The 27869-nt window shown below is 35.5% G+C and overlaps 1 protein-coding gene across 4 annotated transcripts; it reads left to right on the forward strand.

Annotated features, from left to right (window-relative positions):
- The first annotated feature begins 38 nt into the window (after nt 1-38).
- Nucleotides 39-26999, forward strand: LOC125051586 (pecanex-like protein 1). 4 transcript variants are annotated; one of them, XM_047652005.1, is made up of 26 exons: nt 39-548; nt 914-1080; nt 1719-1849; nt 2050-6458; nt 7244-7408; nt 7738-7882; nt 8454-8620; nt 9790-9946; nt 10422-10547; nt 11145-11261; nt 11892-12044; nt 12810-13006; nt 14049-14218; nt 14387-14545; nt 14947-15094; nt 15822-15973; nt 16797-16980; nt 17656-17825; nt 19178-19326; nt 19954-20067; nt 20880-20968; nt 21996-22118; nt 23037-23096; nt 24110-24243; nt 24740-25136; nt 25754-26999. In XM_047652005.1, exons 1-26 carry the CDS (start codon nt 396-398, stop codon nt 25892-25894), a joined length of 8277 nt encoding a protein of 2758 aa, XP_047507961.1. In that variant the 5' UTR covers nt 39-395; the 3' UTR covers nt 25895-26999. The 4 variants fall into 4 exon arrangements, with proteins under 4 accessions (XP_047507961.1, XP_047507963.1, XP_047507962.1 ...); XM_047652007.1 differs by having other exon boundaries at nt 24110-24222; XM_047652006.1 differs by having other exon boundaries at nt 1737-1849.
- The last annotated feature ends 870 nt before the right edge of the window (nt 27000-27869 follow it).

Consider the following 27869-nt stretch of genomic DNA (forward strand, 5'->3'; position numbering starts at 1 on the left):
GATTTTGGCAACAAGTATGTCATTTTCAGATGAAGTGTCGTGTCAAATATCAAATTCGAATCGAGTGTTGTTTTGTAGGAATGTCGACTGTTTTTATGTTATTTTATTAGAATCCCATTTAATAATAAAACAATGTTGTGTGTCTTTGACAAACCTTTTGAAAATAAATAATCGTAACCCCCCGAAATAAGTTTTATGCATGTATATTTGTGTAAAACACATGTCTGCAATTTTGTTATTGTGTGAACTATGAACGTCGTACAAAATGGCAGTAAAGAGGACAGAGTTTCTTTTCGACATGAGCTGATGTGAAATTATGTTTGAAATTGTGATATGTATAGTCGTGTGAGTGTAGACAGTCAGTCAAACGTGATTATGTGTCTCTAGTAATTAAAATGGGTTCACAAACATTGGAGATATTACGGCAGGGTATATGGGCATCTTTAACTGGGGGTTGGTTTTATGATCCTCATCAGAACTTATTTTGTAACACCGTACATTTGTACATATGGCTATTCCTCCTTTGCTTGCCCTTCTCCGTATACCTGGTAAGTAGTTTCGCGGTGTTTGATAAAGCATTCATTACGACAAATAATCAGGTCAATGTTCTTAAGGTTTCCGCAGCGCGCGATTAGTCATTTGTTTTTACTAATAAATTACAAAACAAACTGGTTTTGTGGCTGCTGTTCTAAGGCAATGTATTTCCTAAAGCCTTTGCCAATAATGTAATACTTAATAATGTTTATAATATGACTTAGGATAATTTTTTTTTTAATATGACTAAAAAAATATACATACATATATATTGTAATCAACTTTAAAGTGTCACAGTAACAGTCTTAAATATTATTATGATTAAATGTTACATTATTACTTTCATTCCATATGTTTAATTTTAAACCTTTCATTGCAGTACTTTCCACCAGCAAGTGTTGGTTGGGCAGTTTATTGTGTTCTAGTGGCTTTGGTCTTTACTGTCCTCAAGGTAATAAACCATGGTTTGCACCACATGTATGATACAAAGGAATTAATTGTTGTTGAAACAACAGATGAATCAGGCAACCCTACTGAGAATGCTGCGTAAGTAGTCCTTATACTTCATGGGAGTTTGTATATCTAAATGTTTTGTACTGTGTATATATACGATTATCTAATCAGCCAAACAATAGAGAAATATGAAGTATAAAAATGTATACTTAGTTTTAAACAAACATATATGGTTTAATGACCTGAACTCATTATCTAGATGGATTTTGACTTTAATCATGATTATTGTGACAAAGTAAAAAGTTATTAGTCTGTAAATGCAAGTCTATTGCTGTGGTAGAATAGTTTAATAGTAGATGTATGCCTAGTGGTAGCTTAGTGGATTAGTAGTTGTAGTTTGCATTCAATACTCAATATACTAAATCCATGATGGTTCTAAAAATTTATTTCGAAGAATGTTTAATTCATCTATCAATACATTTTTGCATCCTATGTATTTACATAAACACATTCTGTTACCTTCTCAGTGTATAGTTCATATTAAGTACTTATCATTCCGAATATGTTATAACTATTATTAGACTAATATATTTTTTACAACTATAAGCCACCACAAAATACCAATTTTTAGTATATTTTTGTACCTAATATAAAAGTAATAGTAGATTAGATTCAGCTTTGCTTTAACCCTGCTTTGTTTGCATGTATTAAATATACTCACAATTGTTTAGTCTACTGCAATCCCGCAGGCCAGAGGAGGGTGTGGAAATGCAAACCTTAAATGCAGCTGCTGTCCCGCCAAGTGACAATGACTCTGTTACTTCCCTTGAAACCTATCATAAACCAAATAACAGTACTATTGGTAAGTTGTATTTTTCTTCCAATACTAGAAAAATATTTAAGTTGTAACTTAAAAAGGTTTATTATAAATTATAATAGTTAAGTTACAGTGTGTAAATGTACCCTGTTCTGTGTTAAATTACTTTTAATGTTACCTCATACACCACCTTTATACAATAGAAGACAATCCGAAAGATTTTTGACACTGTTGTCTCATTTCAGATTTAAAAGTGGATGTTCACCGTAAGAATAGTTCGGAATCTAGCATGGAAGATAGTGCAATGTCTGGCAAACAGCTTGACCCAGTTGCTACAACTAAATCAGATCTGTGTATTGCGCAGACAGCAGATGTAGGACCATCAAAATCTCGTCCAACTAGAAGTAGATCAAAATCTGGTCATAGGCGGGATATCAGAAGTAGACGTGGTGCACCTGGTAGAATTGATGAACTGGTTGCTGAAGAACATAGAAATTCCAGAGGTGATAAAAATCTACCCGTACATAATACAGATGAAGGCCCATTTGCTAAAGTCAGTCGTCGGTATCATGAATGCCCTCACAGAAGAGGCTCCAGCAATAGGGATTTCTTTAAAGAGTGGCTTTACTTGGACGGCGACGAGGCGGCTGTTGGAGAACCATATCAATCCAAATTTGCTAGACAACTGAGTTCAGATTCGCGAGACAATTCAGAACCTAGCGTAGGACCACCTTCACCAAAGAAGAGACTCGCACAACGACGCAGATACACAAATTATCCAGATGAAAGTTGTACCAAGTCCGCTATGGCCCTTGCAACCGCACAATCATCAAATATGCGAAGAAATTCCAACTCTACTATGTCCACTATACAGTTGCCGCTTCTTAATTCAACCGCGCAGTTAGTTTCACATATGAGGAGACACTCTAATAATGCTGATCATGGATTTTTCGCGAGTGTAGAGTTAGGTGAATATATGATGGTCAAAGCAGAAGCACCAGCTGAGACTGATAAAAGTAAGGGTAAGAGTCCTGGTGTTAGGAGAATTAAAAGTGCCGCTTTAGAAATTGGTTGTCCTCCCCCCAGTGTTTCCAATTTATCACCACATCCAAATAGTGCTGAAACCATTGGTGGGCAAGTGCTTAAAAATCCAAAAAGCGCAGTTATACCACCCCCTAGCAAGTGTCTCACCCGTGGTCCCCACTTAAATTTATACCCCAAGAACGAAAATGGTGAAGGATGTTATCCCTATTTAAATTACGGCTCGGAAATTGTTTATCCCATAGCGGAAATATCCGATGAAATGCAGACTTCCCAAAAAGAAACCGACTTAGATTCCAGCGGTGAAAGTTATAGTGATTATGAGGATGAAAAACAGTTTAGAGGATTTGACTGGGATGCAGAGCAATCACCTGCTATGCGTTCTAGTGATTCTGATTATGAAAACAATGGTTCGAGATCCCCCTTATTAGATAGACCTAATGATGTTCGCGTAGTTCGTACAAAAAATCAACACGATTGCAAGAAACATTCCTGTGATCGAATCCAAGTAGGAAAACACAATTTGGGCTGCCCTAGTGAAAAAAAGCCTACAAGACTGAAAAAATCCGCCAAATTAGATACCCGACACGAGCGTCAAGGGCATCCTTGTGAATGTAAATACAATGCAGACTATTTTGATAAAGCTAGTGCAAGTTCAAAAGATTTACTAATAGAAAAATCTAGTTTAGAATCAAATGACATAGGTGATCAATCGGAAAAAAAAGCAGAAGAGAAGCAGCCAGCAGAAAAAAAAGTATGGGACCACGATATTTCTAATTCTAGCAGTAGTAGCGAGGAAAGAAGAGTTGAAAATAAATTTGAAAAACATCCGCCAGAAACGGAAGAGTCGCAACTTACTTGCGATAGCAAGAGCGCTGATGAAAAGAGTGTATATAGCATTGAATGGCTATTTGAAGAAACAGATTCAAAACAAATAGCGTACAAAGATAGTGTTTATACTGAAGAAGTACTATGTAAAAAACTTGGTGCTCTAGGAGAAACTTCCACAAATGTTCCAAAAAATTTAGGCGCAATACCAAAGCAGATTAAAAACTTAGCGCGGTCCCGAGCATCATCACAAAAGGAGAACAAGAAGCGAGATTCTAGGAAAGAAAAAGATGAAAGTCAAAATGAGGATAGGATACTAATGGATGCTGTTGAGGCTCAAGCTGCTTTAGTGCAGGGATTAGAATGTTTATTCGCTGCGACAAACGCAAACACTGTCGTAATGCCACCGCCAAATAGAGAAGATGGTCGTTCGCGAAGTCATCGACAGAGTATACGAAGTGAAAGAGAAGGTTCCCACAAAACCAGAAAAAGATCGATAGAAGAAGTCGCACAAACATCCACAAATACTCTACTTCCGACTTCTATGCCATTATTAGCTGCCTTTCTCAATTCGAGAGTAGAGTTTATGCCGTGCTGTAATGAAAATAATACTCCTCCTGTTGAAACGCAACCTACAGAAGAAGGTCCAAGATTGCGACCTTTAATGGATAGAAATCATAGAAATCGAGTGCGCAAAGTAAAACGTTCCACAAGGCAAAGAAATAATTCTTCACAAAATGATGAGAAAAAAGAAAAACCTTCAAACACAGAACAAGGCAATGCCGGCACAGCTCATTTCGCGAAGTCATTCGATGACACTACAGACGGGGCTATACATTGTTTTATGGATGAATATGGCAACTGGATGTCATATACTTTCGATAAAAATGGTTGCGCCCGTACCCATGCTCTTCCAATTCCATTGCCCGGAAATGAAGATGCACCCAGAATTAAGGAAATCAAACCGGAAGATAACACGGAAACAGCGGGTGGAAGCTGCGGTTCCTTAGAATCAGAGGCAGGAACTAGTGAAAATACAAAACCAAAACGTGGTGACAGTGTCGACCATAGTTCTTCCAATCAAGGCAGCAATAACCCACTCCTATCAAGTAATAATAACGTATCTGCAATCGTGCCAATAAACACAAATACCACTAATAAAAGGTTCTATGTGTTTGATGGTGGGACCAATTCTCATTTAGAACAAGCGAGGTCGCCCGTGGCTTATGTCACCGACAGTCTGCTTGAAGAAATTGAGAATGAGAGACAGAATCGAATGGGCCTCCCCAGTATGCATATCAATTTCTTAATGAGTCAACAGCGAGCGCAACAAATGAACTCTCAAATTGAGACACAATTTCCTAGTTTGATACAATCGTTAAACGATGAAATAAATGAGCAAATAAATGTTAGTAAATTGTGTAAAATGATGGACGAAATAAAAAAGAGCAACAAGCCAAAAACAAAGAGCTATTACAAGTTTAAATTCTCTAAAACTTTTGAAATAAAAGTGACAATGGACCGTTTAAAGTTATTAGCTTTATTTGATAGAAATTTAACGTTCAAAGAGACCTTTGTGTCGATAATGCTGGCGATAGCGGTCGCAGTTTTGGGATCGATGGTATTAAATTTAGGATTTTACAAGGATATATACGCGTTCTGGTTTTGTTTTATCATGGCGGGGAGTCAATATTCGTTACTGAAAAGTGTTCAACCAGATTCTGCGTCGCCGGTTCACGGTTTTAATAAAATGGTTGTGTTCTCTCGGCCTGTATATTTTTGCCTTTGTACAGCAATACTATGCGCTGTGAGTAGTCATCTCACTGATGACGATCACTCGCGAAGTAAACGAAGCGCAGATACACCGTTATCAATATATGGCTTAGTATTAAACGAAAGAGATTGCCTATACGTTGTTCAAGAAATCTTATCGAAGTTCCTATTATTTTTCCCTTTAGCGTTTAGTTTGGGATTGTTTCCCCAAGTCAATACATTTCTGATGTACTTACTAGAACAAATTGACATGCACGTGTTTGGAGGGAACGCAACTAGCAGCTTGAGCGCTGCCGTATATTGTGTGATGCGATCGCTAGCCGCTGTAGGAACTTTGTATGGATTCGCTTACAGTGGCTTGATAGAAGGCAAAAAATCGCAGCATCAAAAACATAACATACTAATATCGATATTTTGCGGATTGCTAGTGCCCATAGCGTATCATTTGAGTCGTAGCGCAAGCGACTATACCCTTATATGGAATTTAATTAAGAAACACTTATTACCGCCAGAGTTATATATAGTACACAATCCAGAATGTTCGCCAGAAAACGATAAAACTGAACCTAACACCTTAACAGAGGAGAAGAAGAATAATTCCGAAAGTAACATTTCAAAACAGATCTCAGTCGGTAGTTCGGCGTCGAAAATAAACTTTAGTTCAGAAACAAATATCTCGAGAACACACAAACGCTCCCAAGCGTCCAGCGTTAGTTCTCTGAAGTTGGATCCTAAAGGAGATACGACGAATTCCACGACGTCTCTCAAAGTAGACCCGCCTACTGAACACGATGAAAAGACCCGCGATTCCAATACTTTAAATTCCAATACGAATAAACCGGAACCGGATAAATCGGATGAGGATATGGAAGATCCATTGCCGAAGAAATTACAAGAGACGGTTAACGCAAGGTTGAAGAATGATGTAATAGTGTGTACGTTCCTGGGAATATTGGTGTTTGGACTTCACTGTACGACCGTCTTTACTACGTTGAAACCACAGCTTAATACAGTGAGTATTTTGTTGAAATATTTGAAACACGAAAGCTTTTTGTATTAAACGTTTATTCACATTATTTATATCGTATTCCTACTGCTTACAACAAAATCAATTATACTAAATAAATAGCCAAAGATGGAATACATAATATATACAAAATAGTTCAAATATTTACTAAAGGATTAAATACGTAATACCTAATTCGGCTGTGTTGTGTGATGATGTGTATGGTGTGCTCAAGATGCAGTCGCTCATTAGTTATTTAATAATAACTTGAATTGACGATTCTGAATCTCACCCTTAGTCTATGATTTTCGTGAGCATTATTACTTAAAGTTCGCAACATCATATATAGTGCTATATCTACAGCATACAAGCTATCTTTTCTTAAATACATGACTATTATGGTAAACATAAATGTAATAATAAATAAAAATATTACACTTCCAATTTTATGCACAAAATGTCAAAGTTCATTTATTTCAATTAGGCTTATTAAAGGGCACTTTTGAAAGTCAAAATTACGTTAATAAATATTATAAAAATACTTTTTTTAAATACATAGTTTTTTCAATATTTTGTATATGTACATTGATTTGAAAATTATATTACCTACACGGTCTATAAGTAAAATAACGGATAGGTATCAGATATTTACATACCTACTATATTTAAATGAAACACTATATATTTAAATAAAACTTCGATCTAGCCGATTTAACAAAATACATTTTTGGCCCTTAGAAGTTCACGATCGCATAGTAAGAACTGATTTAAATCAATTAAATTATTTCTAGGTCTTATGGATAATAGTTGGAAGTCTAGGCTGGGTACTTCACTACCTAACCCCACAATTGCGCAAGCAGCAACCGTGGCTGTGTCTAGCCGGTCCGGTGTTAAAACAACACGAATACGCGCAGTTTGAAGTGACAGAGCCAGCTCGGCTTATGATTTTTGAGAAGGTCAGTTTATTTTTTTTTATATAACAAGGGCAAACGGGCAGGAGGCTCATCTGACGTTAAGTGATCCCGCCGCCCACGGACAATCTCAATGCCAGAGGGCTCGCGAGTGCGTTGCCGGCCTTTTAAGAAGTACGCTCTTTACTTGAAGTCGAATTTGTTCGGAAATAGTTCGGTGGTGTGCGGCAAATACTGCCTTAACAAACGCTCAGTTGTGAAACGACGGACGTCGTTGATACGGGTGGAATTTCGCATTTTGCCTTGACGTCTGATGATGAAACATCCCAAATCGCAGTGTGCTCTTGAGTGTCAAACGTGAATTATGTTTTCAGATATTCGTGTACCTGTGTTTTCTCGAGCGGAACTTGCTATTTCCCGCGGTGGTGATTGCGGCAACGACGCAAGATGCGCCCGCTATTGCTGAAAAGTATGGGGACGCGTTGGGCGCGCTTATTATAAGCGTTTGCGCATTGAAATGTGAGTCAAGTTAATATAGTTATCATTTTATTATACATGGACATTTTACTAGCTTTTTGTTATTGAAATTAATATAGTCTATGTTATGGCAAGTGTACGGTTCCTGGGTCATAAATGGTTTAAATAATAGAGGATTCTAGTTTTACTCTATATAAACCACTCGTGTATAACAATAGAATATATGCGAAATAACAAAAAATAAAAACGCGACATACTCGCGTTGGCGTTAACAATATCACACTGCGGCCGAGACGCGTACACGCAACGCACACATAGACGCCTGCGGCTATATAATGCGAAGTCACACCAGCTCGTGGCACAAAACAGCCCGAGCTGAGCTGAAAAGGCTGTTAAGGAACGGTGGAGGAAAACATCGTGATGAAACCGGCTTGCCTTTGACCCAAAAAGTCGGCGGCGTGTGTCAGGCACAGGAGGCTGATCTTACTTACCTATTAGATTGACAAATGATCATGATACAGATATAGAAATCTGAGGCCTAGACCTAAAAACGTTGAAGCGCTACTGATTTATTTTTAAATAGTTTATATTTATTTTATAATTATTTTTCTAGGTCTCAGAAACGCCTATTCAGACCCCGAGAGCCAATACCTTATCATCGTGTTTGCGGTGCTTCTCTTTCAATTAGATCTTGGCGCTCAGAACATATCGGAGACTTTTTTAGTGGATTATTTCATTATGGCCATCATTTTTAACAAAGTCTATGAGTTTTTGTTGAAGGTAAGATATTCATGTTCACCTGTGTATATATCACTTGACAATTGATAAACTTACCGAACACACGCGTAAAATAGTAAGTAAGCGATAACCAAACGGCACGTGCGCTCTGATTGGTTGAATTAGTCACTAACTAACCGCTGAATCTTACGAATGGATATTCGTTAGTTTATAAATTTACCACGAGACGTCGAAAATTCCTAGCAAATTTATAGACTTGTTGATTTTGTTTAACATTATATTAATATATATATATATATAAAAGAAAGTCGTGTTTGTTACAACACTTATAACTCGAGAACGGCTGGACCGATTGCCATGGTTTTTGATTTGTTGGATTTGTTTCCGTCCCGAATAGCAGAATAAGCAATAAAATATCCGATAAGTTATCGAATAACAATAAATAAATTAATTAATTTTACGAATGCAAAAACCATATGGTGCCATCTGTTGACAAAACTACGCATCATTTTACGTCGAATTCGTGTCAGTTCAAGAAATTCCGATCTTCAGGTGAATGAGGAGACGCAAAACCATGCTTTGATCCTGATCAAAAGATGTTGGATATCAGAAAGTGCTTAACATGCAGTATCGCCATATTGACGCTAGAGAGAAGATGCCTAATGTGTAAAACTGCCATTCTTCTTTCGCAATGGCAAGCAATAAAACATTTCTGCATTTGCAAAAGAGTTGTATTAATGTAATACTTAACATTAATGAAATCCTAAAATAAGTTAAATTAAAGTAACAACGATATTATAAGGTTGTAGGGCGGAACGAAGTTAGCCAGGTCAGCTAGTATATATATATATTTAACATTAGTATACGATCTCCGACTGAGTGAAGGCCTCCTCCAAAATCTTCCACTTTCCTCTCGTCCTCGCCACACTTTTCCAATCCTTCCCCGCTATCCCCTTTATTACCTGTATAAAAATACTTGATAAGATTTTGACGGACTAATAATCTTATTTTTTCTAGAATTCGAATCGATGCCTTAATTTTTCCTCTCTGCCTTTTCTTTAAACAGCGAGTGTTGATAACATAATCCATTATTGTACAAGATTCGAATGCACGGTTGATAATAATCTATAAACATGTCTAGTTTGCTATTTTTTATCCGATTTGAAAAACTGAAATTTATTTTCGAATCAAAAAAACTAATTTTTTTTCAGGTACAATTCGTAGTGACGTATATAGCCCCGTGGCAGATAACTTGGGGAAGCGCGTTTCATGCGTTTGCGCAGCCATTTTCTGTACCTCATTCGGCCATGTTGTTTCTTCAAGCTGCGCTATCGGCTTTATTATCTTCACCGCTCACTCCTGCTTTGGGTATGTATATATTTTCTCTTTTTGTCTCTTTTTAGGCGTGGTTTTACGTTCTCTTATTTGGTGTGATCATGTTTTTCTATTTTTTTATATATTTTATTGTATTTTTACCGCAAAACCGAAAAATTATAATTACAGAAAAATATTTCTTTTTCGGTTTTTACGTGCAATTTTTCCAATATTTATCTCCATAAAAATATTCCTTAGAGGAAGGAAGGAAGGAAGGAAGTTTAAGGAATTAGGAAAAATACTCGAATTTGTCCAGCCGTCTTCGTAGTTTGAGCTTAGCAACATATTTTACGTTTCAATTTTATTTATATAGATTCATGCAGATGCAAAAAAAAGCAATCATTATGTCTAATAAAAAATGGGAATTTTTTGGACTGTAAAAGTATTATTATTTGGTTCAAAAAAGTTTAAAAAATATTAAAAAGATTTAAAAAATAGAGCCTTTTTTAAGGTATAAATGATTTTTCAGGTAGCGCAATATTCATGACATCATACGTTCGGCCTGTTAAGTTCTGGGAGAGAGATTACAACACGAAGCGAGTTGATCAAAGCAACACGAGACTTTCATCACAGCTTGAAAGGAATCTTGGGGCTGGTGAGTAGATAAAAATAGATTTTTATTTACTTTTTTATGCCAAATTTTAACAAAATATCGTTTCTTGTTTCATCTATTTTTGGGATAATTTATACATTTTAGATAATTCTGTATGCAAAACTACTTTAAAAAAAATCACCATCGGATTATCTCTATCTGTAGTTAATATATATTTCCAGAATATTTAAAAAAAACAGCTCTGTAAGCCGGAAACTAATATTTGAAACTTGCTGATATGATTTACTGTACATTAACTTAGTGGTGGACGTATATTTCACCCGGACGTCAGAATACCTCCGTATTACCTCCGTCCATCTTTTCACAACTGAGCGTTTTAAAGGTGCAACCCCTAGACGGGGCAGGACCACAGTGAGTCTCTGTTTTCGGTCTTGAGCGGCCTATAGCTCGTATTTCACCTTCATTCTTTCTGACTCTCTTGCCTTCTCTCTCTCTCTTTTCTTAAAACACTCGAGCCCTGTAGCATTGAGTTTCCTTGGGCGGTATCACTTAATCATTAACATCATTAAAAAAACTTCCCGGCGTAAGTCAAACTGCAATGAATTGTTTTTAGGTTTTAACTTAATTTCCATATTTCAGATGATAATAACTTAAATTCAATATTCTACGAGCATTTGACGCGTTCCTTACAACACTACCTCTGCGGAGATTTGATGCTTGGGAGATGGGGTATTGTTCAACAAGGCGATTGTTTTGGTAAGATATACTTATATATTTAAATGTTCTGTGCGTGTGTTTGTACTTATACTATATTAATGGCCATAGAACCTTTTAGGTCTGAGCCTTAGATTTCTCTCTCTGTTCCGTGATAATTTCTTATAGGCAAGTAGGTGATCAACCTTTTGCGCTTGACAGACAAATTCAAATTCAAAATCATTCATTTATATGGGTAACAAAATGTACACTTATGAACGTCAAAAAATAAATACACAATAAGGCATATTGATTTCTTTACGGTGTTTTTCTTCACCCTACGAGTGGGTCTTAAAATGAGCAAATAGATCGGTGCACAGCCGGGGATCGAACCTACCACCCCAGAGATGACAGCCGCATGTTGAAACTACTAGGCCAACACTGCTCCAGTATTTGTAATTACTCCTTCTAGATCGGATCGAATTTTATTATTTTTGGTGTTTGTTCAAGTAGATTTGAGAATTGTTTAAATTTACCATTAGATAATTATTTTTATTAATTTCGTTAAACAAAATTTATTTATTTACTATCAAAATGTAGTAAAAATATCTGCGATGTGATGGCAAGATATTAATAAACGCATACCCAACATATAGTTATAAAATTATATATAGCTAATGAATATTTTTTCAGTATTAGCATCGGATTATCTAAACTGCCTCGTGCATATCGTGGAAATGGGCAATGGGCTGGTCTCCTTCCAGCTCCGAGGTCTGGAGTTTCGAGGGACTTATTGCCAGCAACGTGAAGTTGAAGCTATTTCCGAAGGACCAGAGGAGAATAGTGGTGAGTTTTTTTCTTGCTTGTATAAAAGAAAATTGTTTACAGAAAAACGATGATTGAATTATAAATGGTGTTCATAATTATTGCTTCTAATTAATTTATTACTTTTGGTATTTATAAAAGTCATTTCAAGATTATTTAAATCAGGTATAACTTAGGAAAAAATTATCAAGACCGGCCCAGCAGTTTATAAGATATAAGTGACTACGAATAACTAGATATGTATAATATAAAGAAAATAATAAAAAAATCTCTTATCTCCTATCTATTTTTTATCTGTACTATATAATACATGATATAATTTCTAATTAGTTCGCAAGAGGAGTCCTTCATCTGCGGAGGGGTTCTTGCCAATTAATGTATAATATTAATGAATATATATCTCCACCAGTATAATACTCGAAAGAAAACTAATCTACGTGTACGACCAACTAGGCTCCAGAAGATAAACCTTATATGGAAATAGTATTCGTTTTTACAACAAACTCCAAAGGAAAATTAAAGAATTAGTACTGAATAAATTCAAAACTCTCGTTAAACGTAAATTAATTTTATAAATTTGACGATTACTTAAATGATCCTAATCCTTGGGATTCATTTACTCCAGTTCAAACAATTTGTATGAGAGTTTCTGGCCAGTTCTTCTTGCCCGCTCTACATCTTTTTTGTTGACGTTCATAAGTGTACTTGGTTACCTATATCAATAACCCATAGTTATTTTGAGTTTGAGTTCGACGACGGGTTAATTTGATATTACTTTAATTGTAGATGGCGTCTGTGGTGGCCGCTGGGTTTGTGGGGGTCGAGTGCTATCCCCTGGTTCCTGGTGGACCCTCCGTTGGCTCGCCTGGCAGTTGGCGACCTCAAGATATGTCCTGGAAGGATACTCTGTGACGGATAACAGTGCTGTCTCCATGCTGCAGGTGTTTGACTTTAGGAAGGTGTTACTCACTTATTATGTTAAGGTTAGTCGGAACTACCCGCATTTATTTACAATCTATTTTTTACGCATTTATACAATTTGGTTTTTGGGTAAAAATATTACCTACCTATCCAACAAAACCACCTACGAAGGAGTAAAATTTTTTGTTCTACCCTCGTGTCAAATATTAGGTTAAGTAACGCGTCAGACTCGAGTTGGCGTACACAATAGCACACTATGGCCAAGACGCGTAAACGCGACGCACACATAGAAGCTCGTGCTGCTATATTAGGCGAAGATACACTAAGCTCGTGGCATTCCCAGATGAAAAAGGCCCGTATGAGGCCGCGACACGTCTTAATGGATAGTGGGTAGAAAACCGCTTTCACCAGGGAGGGCGTTGACCTTTTCTCCGTACTTCACGCACTCCAGTGAGCTTTCCTCCAGCCCTTCAGGCGATTGATCACGCGACGGCCCGGAAAGATATATATGTCTATATAGATATATGTGTCGCAAGCGTATTATGGGCGTAGCGGGACAATGACACATACTTTTTCGTGTGTGACGTTGTCACGTCAAAAAAAAGTTCGTGAATTTCGCTAGCTAGACGTCTGCAATAGATCTCCGAGTCGTCTGCTCTTGTATCTTCTGTAGCTTTTCTTGTGTTTACATTCTGCTCCGACGCTCAGTACTCGCCGACCGCCTGGAGTAGAAAGACGTTCGTTTAGAATTTAGATCATCGACAATGCCGTCCGAATGGAGCAATAAGATTACAATAAAATTCTTAGGGACTAAAACTACTGGAAACGGAAAAAGTAATTTGGGATGTTAAGGATAAACAACAGAAACACGTTCACGACGCGTGGAAAAAAATCAGTGTTGCTTTAGACATACCTACTGATGGCCGCTGTAATTATTTCGACGTCTGCCATTGCCGAAACTTGAAAGCGAAGTGAGTGGTAGGGCAGTACTGTAACACACACACTCCTCTCGATCCTGCTGCAGCAGTATTTAGGGAATTATCGCCGGCAGCGGCAGGGGCTGAATGTAAATGAGGTATTACGGTCCTATTAATTTGTTTTCAGAGTATAATCTTCTACACGATACAGTCGAGTAAGCTGGAGGAATGGCTCTCGTCTCCGGAATTGAATGAGGCCCTCAGACCGATGACGGAGAGGTCCTTTGTCGACCTGGATCCCATCTTCAACGTCAATCTCGATGAAGACTACGATTTCAGAGCCTGTGGGATTACGAGGTTCGAAATTTTGTCACATTTAAATAATTTTTTCGTATAATATTATTTTTTAATTCTGTTGCCTGGAAGACACTGGACGCTTAATGCCAGAGGTCTCGCAAGTGTGTTGCCGACCTTTTACTTTTAGTGTGAAGGACACGATACTAAAATCGTTAATGTTAATTTCAGGAGTAGATTCATAGCGGTGTACCAGGAGTGGATCGCGCACTGCGGGGCGAGACGCGGCGCGGCTTGGAGACGAGATCCTTCTCTGCTGACTCTCTGTTTCGCCCTCAGCTTATTGGGGAGACGGGCCTTGGCTGCAGCTCAGCATCTTTCAGCTTCCAGGTAACGTATATAATTTTTTTATAAATTAAATTTATAATTTTTTTTTTTGAAGAAGTTGTGTCGATATAAATCTGTCTGAATGTATGTTGTTTATTTATTTTGAAACAAAATGTTTAAAAATACAAGAAATAATTTTAAAAAATATACACATTATAGTTAAATAAGACTTAAAATATGTTTATGGTAAAAATATAGACATTTTAATTAATAAAATATTTATAATGCATTAAACGGAACTAAAAAGTTTTACATATAGTGTATTTTTTTATGTAATTTTATCTTTGACACGCAACTTGTGTGTGATTCGAATTGTTTTAATAAAATAGTACTACACGATTTATGATGCAATTTATCTCTTAATCAATATATTATACAACATATCTGTAATATATACATTTCAGCGTGGAATTCTTCTTATACGGCCTACATTCGCTGTTCAAAGGCGACTTCCGAATAACGTGCGCACGCGACGAATGGGTCTTCTCGGACGTGTCCCTCCTTCACTCCGTTCTTGCGCCCGCTATTCGGATGGCTCTCAAGTTGCATCAGGTTGGTGATACATATCTTCAGATTTGAATTGAGGATATCTTAAATTTCTTTATCGATATTTTGTGTTTGTATGAACAAATTCTGTTTCGTTGACTGAGGTATGTCCGAACCAAAAGGATCTTCAAGTTAAGAGCGTATTCGTAAAAGGTCGGCAACGTACTTGCGAGCCTTCTAGCACTGTGAGTGTCCATGGCGGTATCACTTAAGACGTGAGCCTCCTGCCTGTTTGCCTATTCTATAAATGAGGAGCATATTATTTAAAAAAAAAAACAAAAATGGTTCTTATACCGTTTTAACTAATGTTTAATACATAGTCGTGTGGTCCTTTTCATCACAGTGTAAACATAATTTGATAGAAAGAGACGAAAGTTAATCCAGTGAAATCAGACTGTTATAGTTTTTATGAATTAGGGATGTCACATAGCGCAGTAATTTATTTATAAGTTCTAAATCGCGTCTGCATAAAATTATACAAGAAAATATGACACCGCAAATTTTACAGACATCAATTATATTAAACAAGCAACCACAAAAAAAAACATACTTACATAATATGGAACATTTTGATAGTTTAGTACTAAATATAACTATATTTTTCATTTTTTTTCACCAATTTTTCTATACATAAATTTCTTTAAAGTAATAAATAAATAAGTTTCTGGATTCAGCCGTTTTAAAACTTTGCTCTTACCATATTTTGTGATCATATTTTTTTTATTATTTTCAGGATCACTTCATGTTCCCTGAGGAATACTGCAGCAGTGCCGCCCTGTACTCGGCCATCGTGTCTCACTCCCAGCGGCTCGTGATCTGCCACGAAGCTGCCCCGGCCTGGAGATACAACGTTCTGCGTGGGGCACCACATTTGTTGGCTTTAAGGTATCGTATCACCTAATAATATAAGTGACAAATAAATCAGAAAAAATTGAATTTCTCCTCTTGTGTCCTTGGTTTGAGTAGGTTTTTCAAAATATATTTTTAATATTCTTTTTTTTCTTCATATTTAAACTTTGCCAATTCTTAAAAATCCGGCAACGCACATGTGAGCCCTTTGGCACTATGATTATCTATGGGTAAACTATCATTTAACATCAGATAAGCTTGCTGTCCATTTACCTTTGTAACTTAAAAATAAATAAATAAAAAATCTGCGTTTACTGCACATTAGACGTTATGCGACAGAATTAAATTAAACGAAAAAATTAATCGAATTAAACGAATTCATCAACCAATAGCGTGTATTCTTTCTGGATCTCCCTTACACTCTCTCTCAATCTTTCTCACAATAGCTCTCTCCCATTTCTTGCTCCATGGGCACTATGCGTGATGCGACGTTTGCTCTATCTCACTCTCTCTCTTGATCTTTCTTAATTGCTTGCTCCCTACTCTCGCTCCATGGCTATTTGCTTCATGCTACGTTCGCCCGTTCTCACTCTCTCTTAATCGCTCTCTCCCTTTTCTTAGACAAAACGCTGCACATCTTCATGACGTTCCGTAAAAATTTTACCCTCATGCGCCTGAAGAAGTTTCACTTCAAAAATTATTAATTTTCGTTTATAATTCTCAATGAAAATATGATTTATTAAATTGTACGTACTTGAAATAAATAGATTCTAATTATCTGCACGTAAAAGGCGTATACAAGGTTATTAAAAAAATTGATTCAGTTTAATAAATGTTCTATAAACCCGTTTGAATCCAGGCACGTGATGGACGAAGGCAACGACGACTACAAGATAATCATGTTGAATAAACGCCATCTTGGCTTTCGAGTGATCAAGTTGAATCGCGAGTGCGTACGCGGACTATGGGCGGGGCAGCAGCAAGAATTAGTTTACTTGAGGAATCGGAATCCTGAGAGGGGCTCCATACAGAATGCAAAACAGGTAAATTAGTTTTAATATACCAGATATTTTAATTAGGAACAAAACTATTATAAAATAACTATGCACATACAATTAAAAAATATATATATTAAATGAAATTATAAAAATATATAGCCACATGAATTTGTGCACAATAACCATAGCGTAAGGTAGAGAGATTGGAGACTGACTATAGTATACTCTGATTTTTAATTCCGTAGAATTCTGACATTACATAAATGTTGCTATTAAAAAAGTTCTCCACCGAAAAAGGGACAAATTTGACTTATTTGATGGCAATAAAAAAAATGCTACGTATTTTTTACCTTCAAAAAGGTAAATCTAAATATTTACCTACTCAAGTGACCTAATACAAAAATAACAAATATTTCAATATCACGAACAATATATCGAAATAACTTAATTACTTTATTTTATTCTTTAGCTGGCATCACTGTTTCATAACACTATGCGCCTATTTTATTTTGGTATAATACATCGTTTTTTTTATTCTAGGTTCATTGTCTTCACATATAATTATTTAATTAATGTATACAAAATATTTTAAAACAGTAAGTTTGGAGTTTCTTGCCCATTCTTCTCCACATGAAACAACGTTTTGGAAGGGGCAATTAGAGTTATTTTTATAATATTTTTAACTTGATACATATATATTTATTATTATAAATATTTCAGGCCCTCAGAAACATAATAAACTCGTCCTGCGATCAGCCGATAGGCTATCCGATATACGTGTCGCCATTGACGACTTCGTACGCCGATACGTCGGAACAGCTTTGCTCGTTGGTGGGCGGAGCCGTCACTGTCACGGCCATCAAGAATAAAGTCACGGCTCTTTGGAGACGGTGAGTTTGTTTTTTATTATTATTTTTTTTAATTAATGCCTTTAATGAACTGAATATACGTACTAAAACTCGTCAATATTAGATGCTTGTTTGAAAAAAAATACGAAAGTATGTGATTGATTAGATTCTTAAAATAAAATAAACTATTTGTTCTAAACAATGTTAATATTTTCCCGGTGATTTGGTTTAAAAAAAAAAGAAAAATATGTTCTGGATACAATTGAACTTTAATTAGCAATTAAAATTTACAAAATATACGCCTACAAATGTTTTCGCGACGGAGGATGATACCGAACTGCCTTAGTATTTTTATTATACTCTCATCTCGTGATGGAAAATGCTGACTTAACAGACTAACAAGACTACAGGGTATAATAACATGTCGATTAATAGTAATATACGTTAAGAGCAGTGGCGTAACTATACCACCTGGGGCCCATGGCAAATTCTTTTGATGGGGCCCTATCAGTAAAATTCGTCACGTTGTACTCAGTTTATTTTATTAAACTTTGAAATTTTCACAGTACTCAATTACACGTTGTATATGTCACATTAATGGCCATAGGCCTCCTCTCTTAGGCGAGAGGGAATGGTCTGTACCCACGATAGCCCAATACGTATTAGGGACTTCACATTCATCCATAGAACATAATATCTCTTGGACAGGGGCCCTCTTGGGTAGGGGCCCGTGGCTTTTTGTCAGCCCTGTCACCCTATTGTTACGGCACTGATTAAGAGAACAACGCCCTTTGATACAAGCAATATTATGAGTTTGCATACAAACAAATGAAACGTCCCCGTTTTGTACGTTAGCGATTTAAATTGCCATGATACAGTTTATACAGGCTTTTTCATTTAAGGCTAAAAAAAATTATTAAAGCAATTTGTAAGTTGTTAGGAAGAATTTGTGTAAAGAGCACCTGCACCGAGCACGTCACAGCCGGTTCTTCAAGTCTCCCCACTGGCCACTACTGAGTCTGTCGTTATAAATGGCGGAGCGAGCCTTGCGCAGGCAGTCCCGGCTCTAGCGAGGCTCGGTACACTAGTTGTATCTTGCTAGCTTATCCCTGACTCTAATTATTCTAATAACTTTATGTAAATTAGAAAGATTGATTAAAATAAAGTTATAATATGAAATTTAAGTGGCATTTTATTTATTAATATGTCTGACCTAAATCCTACATATTTTTTAGAAATGATCTCATTCGTTCACAAAAACATAAATATTTTTTAATCAACGGGAATGTACAACTGTCGAAGTAGACATGGGGAGAAATTGGCTCAGTTGGCAGTACTCAACCGCTTTCTTTATAAATATTGTAAATAATTAGATTATTGGGTTATTTATCTAGCATACGCCGACGTTGCGGCGAAGGCTGCTCCAGCGGCGCGGCGTGTGAAGCCCCAGCCGCAGAAAGGGGAGAAGCGGGCAGGAGGCCACCTCTCCATACGCAAACTGCGGCGTCGAGGGCCTCGTTGGCTTCGCATAGGGCAGATTCAGGTGAGGGAGAGTCACGGGAGTACAACCAGCACCGGTACTCTGTAACTCTCAAAAGCGATCCATCCTAACTTCATCGTTGTACCGTGCAATCCCATAAAAACCGTTATTAGCGCTACGGATATTGAAAGGACTACTTCGAAATTTAACGGTTTCGCACTTTGGAAGTTACAGAATACTAGCGCAGGTTTAATAAAAATGATAAGACCAGATAAATAAAGGCCGGCAACGCACTTGCGAGCCTTCTGGCAATATGAGTTTCTATGAGCAGCGGTATCACTTCTGGACAGCCTCATTTATATCAAAAATGTAAAGGAGGCTGTCCAGTTTGTCCCGGTTATAAAATATATATTTATATAATTACTAACGGACGCTCTTCATGCCGTTTACGTATTACGTATACGTAAATCTATACGTAACTTTCTTAACGCAATTCATAAATACTGAATCAGTCTATTTGCACTCTTTCCATTAAGTAGTCTTTCGTCTTTTTCTGTCAAATTAGTTTTTTTCTGTAATGAAAAGAGATAGATGCGTTTAAAATTTCGCAATTCGTTTTAATGTAAGAGTCAAACGCGCTAATTTCAAGAATTAGTGAAACTAACCATTAATCGGAAGATATATTTTCAGGCGGCACTCGAAGTAGTCTCTCGAGCGCGGGAAAACCAACTTCGTCAACTCTGGCCTCTTTGGCTGGTCTTTTAAGGGAACAACATTCGCATGAAAGGACGCAAGAGGAACCTGGTATGTAATGGGTTGGAATTATCTAGGGTCCTTCAAGAAAAGAGCGTACCAATTCTTAAAGGCCGGCGGCGCGCTTGCGAGCCTTCTGGTAATGTCTGTGTTCATGGGCGACGGTATCACTTAACATCACGTGAGCCTCCTGTAGGTTTGTGTCCTATTACATAAAAAAACACTACAGTGTATTAATCAAAATGATTATATGAAATTTAGTATGATATCACTTCACGATCGGAGATCTTTAGCCGGTGTTACGTTCTCTTATAAATTGCTAAACAATAAAATACAGAGCAGTGACCTCTTACAGGACATTAACATTGTCGTCCCATATTCATTCCCAAGGTCTCAAATCAGCAAAAATTTCCAAATTCCTTCTGAAAAAACCAACCTAGGAGTTCTCTTTCGAATCCGGAGCTGGATATATTCGGTAGTGGGCTGATTAATTTTAAAGAAAGCATTGTTAAGTGCCTATCTCGTACCTAATCCGCTGCTATTCTGCTTATTTTTTTTTGTAACATTTATGATTACCTAAATTGTCATACATTTTTGATAAAAGAGTTTGTAACATATACCAGAGATATACATAATATTATGTATTATTTGGTAAACTTGAATAATTAAATCGCAATATATAAAGCTTTGTATGTTACGAACACGGTCAAAAATTACTATTCAATAATTATTATATCATTAGAGAGATGAAATATATTGATATCCATCTGTGTGAAGCGGAATGAATATTGTCTGTATGATGTGTGTATTACATTTTAATAATACATACAATTTTATTTAAAATACTTGATGTAATTTTCCAGTATATGCAAATAATCAAGAGACTGAGCCTAGACGACGCAGTGAAGAACGCGGCGCCAGAAGGGAGAGACATATGCGTGCGCGGACGCAGGTATTTTAATACACTATTAATGGATACTATTGTTACTTAGAAAAGTTTGAGTTATACAGTAGAACCTCTATAAGTCGAATATCAAGGGGGACGCCAAAAAATTCGAGTTATAGAGTTTTCAACTTATGGAGGATTGGACACCTGACACAAAGCAAGCAAACACGTGTTTCCATGTCATAAATTTATTATTGTATACTCCTAAATGTTTTCTAAGAAACAATAGTGTACTCACATTGTCGGCAAGTTCTTAAAGTCGGTAACTTATTTTTGTTCGAACAATAGAGATAATAAATTCCAAATGATCAAGTTGTAAAGGTTGTAAAATAAAACGTTCTTATGTTCGAGATACAGAGGTCAAATTTAATTTTTCGAGTTATAGAGTGAAAATATGTACCAAAATGGCTTGGAGGGACTCGGTGATTATTTCGATTAACAGAGGGTCAAGATTTCAAGTAATGGAGGTTTTGGTGTTTTAAGGGAAGGGAACAAAACATTTTTTCGAGATTTGGAGGTTTTTGACTTATCGAGGTTCGACTTAACGAGGTTCTACTGTATATAGAATATATTTGCAGCGGCTCGCGATACCGTTTATTTTTTATATAAAATCGAAAATATGAATGATTGTTCGTTTGATTCAAAATAAATATTTTTTTAAGAATATCTAATTTCTCTGATAGTTGTAGTGATTATTTGAATTGAAATTGGCTGTGTCAAAAATCAATCTAGAACTGTTTCGGAAAAACACCTTTTATATTACAATTATAGTTTACAATAAATTACCAAAAGAATTAAAAAATATTCCGACTAGTCTTTAAAAAGCGACTTAGTGTATTGCTTTTGGAAAAATGTACTATTCAATAAATGATTATTTGCATGAGACACTGTAACAAAATAATAAAGTATGATATGTTAAGACAAATTTGCGCGCCATTGTGTGTGGCAGAATATGCGAACTTACGATTGTACCACCTTAACATTTTTGTACCATATTCTTGCAATAAATTATTATTATTATTATAATTTCCAGCCCATTCACCGAACGCGCATGCGTCGTGAGCGTGCGTTGCCCGCGTCGTTTCGTTTGCTCGCCGCGTCCGATAGCGCTCGACTCGCCACCGAACATCGGGATGAACATCACGATGAAGCTCAGGTAGAAATCATTCACTAGAATTTCAGAACTGATTTAGACAAAGCCAGCCAATATGACATCGTGCTATTAACAGGAGTGGATCATGAAAAATTATTCCTTTTCAGAGCTCTTTTGGAGAAAGGAGTTGAAAAAAAAGTGCGTGCGTACAAAGTACACATGTCAGAAGTGAAACTTTTTCGTAAATTAATTATTGAGTAATTAAGCTGCCCAAATTCCATAATTTTGCCAGTCTTTCTATACTAATGGATGATACTAAGGCTAATTTAAAACCAGAACTAAAATTAGTTGTTAAATATATAGAAAAACCACCATAAATATGGTAACAATTACCAAATTATATAACAAATTAATTATTATCATAATTGGTAACTTATGTCCACATTTTTTAAAATATCCAACTGAGTCTTAGCAAAAAAGGTCTAGTTCTGTGTCCTTATAAAAATACAAAAAAAATGGTAATTTAGTTACTTAATAAAATAATAATAATATTGATATGATCAATCGCTCTCTATCTTTCGACAAAAACGCTGCACATGTTCGTGACGTTCCGTAAAAATTTTACCCTCATGAGCCTAAAGAAATTTCACTTCAAAATCTTTTTTTTTCTAATAATATAATAATAATCTTTTGGACGAAAAAAGCGACGGAATGGCTTTCTCGCTATGACAAAAGAAAACGAGGAAGACAAATAAAAAGATGATATAAGTAGAGCTGGCTCTATAGATAGATATAGATAGCTAGACACCGAGACAAGTGGAAACTCTTTCAGGAGTCCTATGTCCAAAGACAAGCTGTAAAGTGGAAATTAACAGGCTTGCCGATTAGTTATTAATTCACATTTTTGGTACTAGGATAAATATTTTACAGAAATAAAGGTTATTATTATTATTAATTAAATAGATGATGATTTAACTCTAGGGTTCTACGGGATGGGAGTCAGGTTGGCGGGAACAACCACGCCGTGCAGCTAGTGCTAAGGTAATCATTAAAATAAATTAAATTAATACTGTATGTTCTTGACACTTGAAAAGGCCAATAAAGGACACTTTAGGTACAAAGTAACAACAACAATAAAATAGTTTTTGTATCTGTAATTTTCAGTGGACTAAGTTAAAAATCAATAAAATAAAAAAATATTTATATTCCTTAACAATTACAAATTTGGTTTTTAATGTAACTTAAATAAAATAACTTCATCTTAGTAAATCCTTAGTATTAAAGGCTTTTCCAAGTATAGTCAAAATTCTTTCTTTATTTTTTTAAATCCATGACCACCGAATTACAGAATATTGTGTAATTAATAATTAGAAGTAATGTAAATGTGATAAAAGTATTTGCGTTTAATAAATAACAATACAATATCGTAAATGTCGTAGTGGATTTGTAATACATATTACAATCTATTTATTGTAAATTGACGAAAAATATTGATACTTAAATTATATATTAAAAATCCCCAGAGAGTACTATAATTTGGTCATCTTCATAACGCTCTACTCAGAAACTATTATTTAATAGTTTCTTTCTCTATACAGAGCTCTGATTTGTTTTTTTTTAAATATTGAAAAATACGCTTCTTTTTAATAATTAATTGGATTTTAGAAAACCTCTGCCTAACCATTGCGTGGCAATTTAAATGTCGATTAAAAATCAAAATGCTAAAAATGTCGATTAATTTGGAGATTAAAAAGAGTGGCGGAGAGTTTATTGCCAGTTCTTCTCTTCCCAGTCTATGCTCTTGATTTGAGAACTGGAAGTAAATGTAAAATTAGAAGCATTTAATGTATATTTCTTTTTTGACGTTCATAAGTGTACATTGTGTTAACTATATGAATAAATGATTTTGACTTTAACTTTTGTCAAACAATTTATTAGGATGTTTCACAATTATTGATCAACGTGAGCGCTAGGAGGTTTAAAATTTTCTGTAAATCAATTTTATTTGACGGATTTTTCGACATTTCTGTGATTGAGTCTATCGATGTATACAGGTGTCGTCAAATGTAGTCCATAGTGGCGATTCGTCGTTAGAAGACGTGCGCACGAGTAGTGGTCTCGACGTCTCGTTGTCGGATTGCAAAATCATCGCGAATAGGAACGCAAGGCAAGACGCACTGTTTAAAAGGTATCACGATCATCTAGCTGAAATTCAATACAAATTTAAAGTAAATAATATAATGAATACTTGTTAAAAAGGATCATTTAGCTTTTCTATTAAACTTAAGCCGCCTAAAGATTTAACTACAGGCCGGCAACGCACTTGCATTACTTAACATCAGGTGCCACCTGCCCGTTTTCCCCTTTTCTCTAAAAACATAGTGTATTTGTTAAAAATCAGGTATAAAAGTTTTGACAGTTCTTGACTAGAGTTTAACTATTTGTATTTTATTTCAGCGATGTCAGACTTTCTAACATTTTTAATTCATATCCATTGCATGTAACTAATATTGATCACATTCTAAAATATAAATTGTTTTTGTTAAAGTGCGAATTTAAACCCTAAATTGTGCGTTCTAACAAAGCTTTTAGCTGCCTCAAAATTGTTATAAATTTATGGGTACGTAAACTTTTGTGTTTAATTTACCAATAAATTTTTAATATTATTTATTCCATACACACAGATACTTCATAAACGAGGGTACGTCGAAAGATCTCTCGAAAATAAGCAAAGAAATTCGCCACGAACGCGAGAGTTACCGCGAACTAACGGGACGTTATATTGAGAAACCCGAATCGATACCGTTAAAGGAGACGCATTTTTCGGAAAAAGATGTAAAAAAAGAGAAGAAAGAGTCGAAAATAAAGACGAAAATCAAAAGATCGGATTCGGGCAAAAGCGACGTGAAGATAAATATTAGTGTCGGGAGTAAGGTGTTGATCTTGGAGCCGTTGGGAGTGTACGATTGCATTAACCTCGGGAGGAGGATAGATGTTCTGTGGCCATCGGAGTATGAGCGAGAGAGGGGGGGAAGGAATTTCTGGGGCAGTTGGGTCCCGCAGGCTGGAATGGATGGATTGGTACGCAATTTTTTTTTATTGCAATTGTTTAGGGGAAGACTTCCTCAATTAGCATTTAAAGGGATTAGATCTATAAAGACAATGCCTCTATAGTGTGGGATAGTTTATTTAGGTTTAACAAATTGCAAAATTGGTCTCATTTTAAATTTTTATTTAATTCTGTAGATTAAAAAGTTTATCGAATTTTTGTATAAATATTTATTTTGCGTTGTTAATACAGTTTAGCTGAACGCAATAATGGTGCGGATCCAATAAAAACTTTTTAAGGAATTTTTCTAAAAGTTATTACAAAATTAATAACTTAGAAAAAAAAATCCTTAATAAATAGATTCACTATACATACTGCTTATTTTATTTTCTATAACGGGGCAGTCTGGCAGAAGGCTCACCAGAAGTTAAGTGAACCCATGGACACTCACATTGCCAGAAGGCTCGCGAGTGCGTTGTCGGTCTTTTTAAGAATTGGTACCCTCTTTTCTTGTAGGATCCAAAGTCAAATTGGTTCGGAAATACTTCAGTATATATATAGGTTCTAAATCCACTAATAAGAAATGGTTTTTAAAATCTTGTCAAGTGAAGGCCCCGACTAGTTTATTATAACCGTTTTAATTTGACAGGTTGTACACAAATGGACGCCGAATCATCGCGACCCCAAACTGAGGTCTCACGTGGATAAAAGTATTTTGCTCGTTCAAATCGATGAGAAATTCGTTCCCATCGCTGAGACCTGCGTTCAAGACCTGGGGGATGAGGTCTAGGTCACGGGTGTGTCTAGGTCCTTGTCACACTCGGATTGCAAGAGAATTTAACTAATTGAGGTTTATAGTACGTTTTACGGTGCTCTTTGTGGTATAAGACGTTTCAGCTTCGACATTTTAAGATAGATTCGATATGGCATACAGTCTATTTTTTTATCGGTTACAAACATGTATTATGTCATTAAAATGCAGTTTTATTTATTATTAGCAGTATAGACAAAATTCTTGATTGAAATTTCTGTACAAAATCTTTTTTTTTTTAGTTTTATATGAAAATACTTGTCTGACCAGAACTTTAGCTCAAATATCAAATACGATGTCATACTATGATTAACTACTATGTGTAAGGCTCTGTAAAGATACCAGCTTTTGAAACGTCATCTTTCAGTTTCGATTTTATTTACGTCAAACTATCAAAAATGGTAAATCTCACTCACAGTCCATTAAATAGATTAATTAAATACTTAAATGTTATAAATAACTTATTTCATCACCCATCATTTGTTGTTCACCCTGAGTACTGTTAAATCTGAAATGAGTAGTCAAATCAATATTGCCTTAATACAGGTTTTCAACGCGAATGTACATTAATAATGGCTATAACTTTAATAGTATTAAAAGTGTATTATATTCGGTATCGTTAATTTAATATATCTTGAGCAATAAAGTTATAAAATAACTAATAAATTATAGGATAATTTTTATCAATACGGTGAAGGAAATATACGAATGCGTGCGGGCGAGTACGCATATGGCTACGCACGTATACGTACCAAGTTGGGTTAAGTATTAACATATACAAGAATATATTTAGTTTGAATTTACATTGAAATTGTAAAAAAAGGATATATCTAACGATCAAAGACCATCCATATAAAAGATTAGGGCGGGATTTAAACATCTTAATGTATAAAAAAAGGCGGGTTTTTTCGAACACTTCGTAACTCGAGAACGGCTTTTTATGTAGCCAAATAGCATAATAACTAAAAAACACTGTAAAATTAATGAAAAATTCCGATACAAATGTTCAAAAGTATCGGCGGTAGGAAGTTTCTGCGAACTTCGTACGACACGATAGTTACGATAGCTAGTAATATATAAAATATAATCAATAACATGGCAAATTATAAACAATTGTACACTCATTATAAATTATAAAATTTCGTAATTTTACTAAATAAACTGCCATTTTCTCGTCTACCAAGTCATAGATCATAGATTAAAAATGTGATTTATTTTAAAAACCTTAAATCAAAAAATGTTTGCTAGTGAGATATTAGCACAAAATAACTTTATTGCTCTCAAGATTGATTGTATATACACGCTTATGTAAATAATGTATATAATGTAAATGTATGTGCTAATTAAGGATAATTTTTTTATTTAATAAAACGTGGTTCAAATGTTTTAAATGTGAATTGTTAGCGAAATTGTAAGTCAGCCGCACAGCGATGTTTTTACGTCAAATAGAAAGAATATTGTCCGTCGCAATTTTGGAGACTCTACGGCTAGTTGAATTTATCGACTATTTTTTATATCATTATATATAAATTTTAATGATTTAAAAAATGTTATTAGGCCCAACTAAAAAAAAATATGAATTACCATTTTCAGGTTAACGAAATGGATTGCATTGCTATATGTTTTGGAAGAAATTTTTTTTTACCTCTTTACCTTAATACGAAAATGATTTAAATATATGTAGGCCGAAGTTGTGTTCTGAACTTTTCCTTGAATATACGGTTTAAAACGTCGTTTCTGCGGTTGACATATACTTAATTGGTATGTATATAATGTGATTATATATGCTAATTGTTCTTGGAACGTTGAGTTTTACGAATTTATAGAAATTATCACAAGTTGCTCGTTTTAAATGTATGCGCGTCTTTGATACGCACAAACGTATGCCTTAAACCTAACGTTTTGACTTGTGAAGTGACCGGTCTTAAGAGAATGTAGAGCAGTGTTTCCTAAG

This window comes from Pieris napi, chromosome 8 (assembly GCF_905475465.1).
Source record: "Pieris napi chromosome 8, ilPieNapi1.2, whole genome shotgun sequence".
NCBI lineage: Eukaryota > Metazoa > Arthropoda > Insecta > Lepidoptera > Pieridae > Pieris > Pieris napi.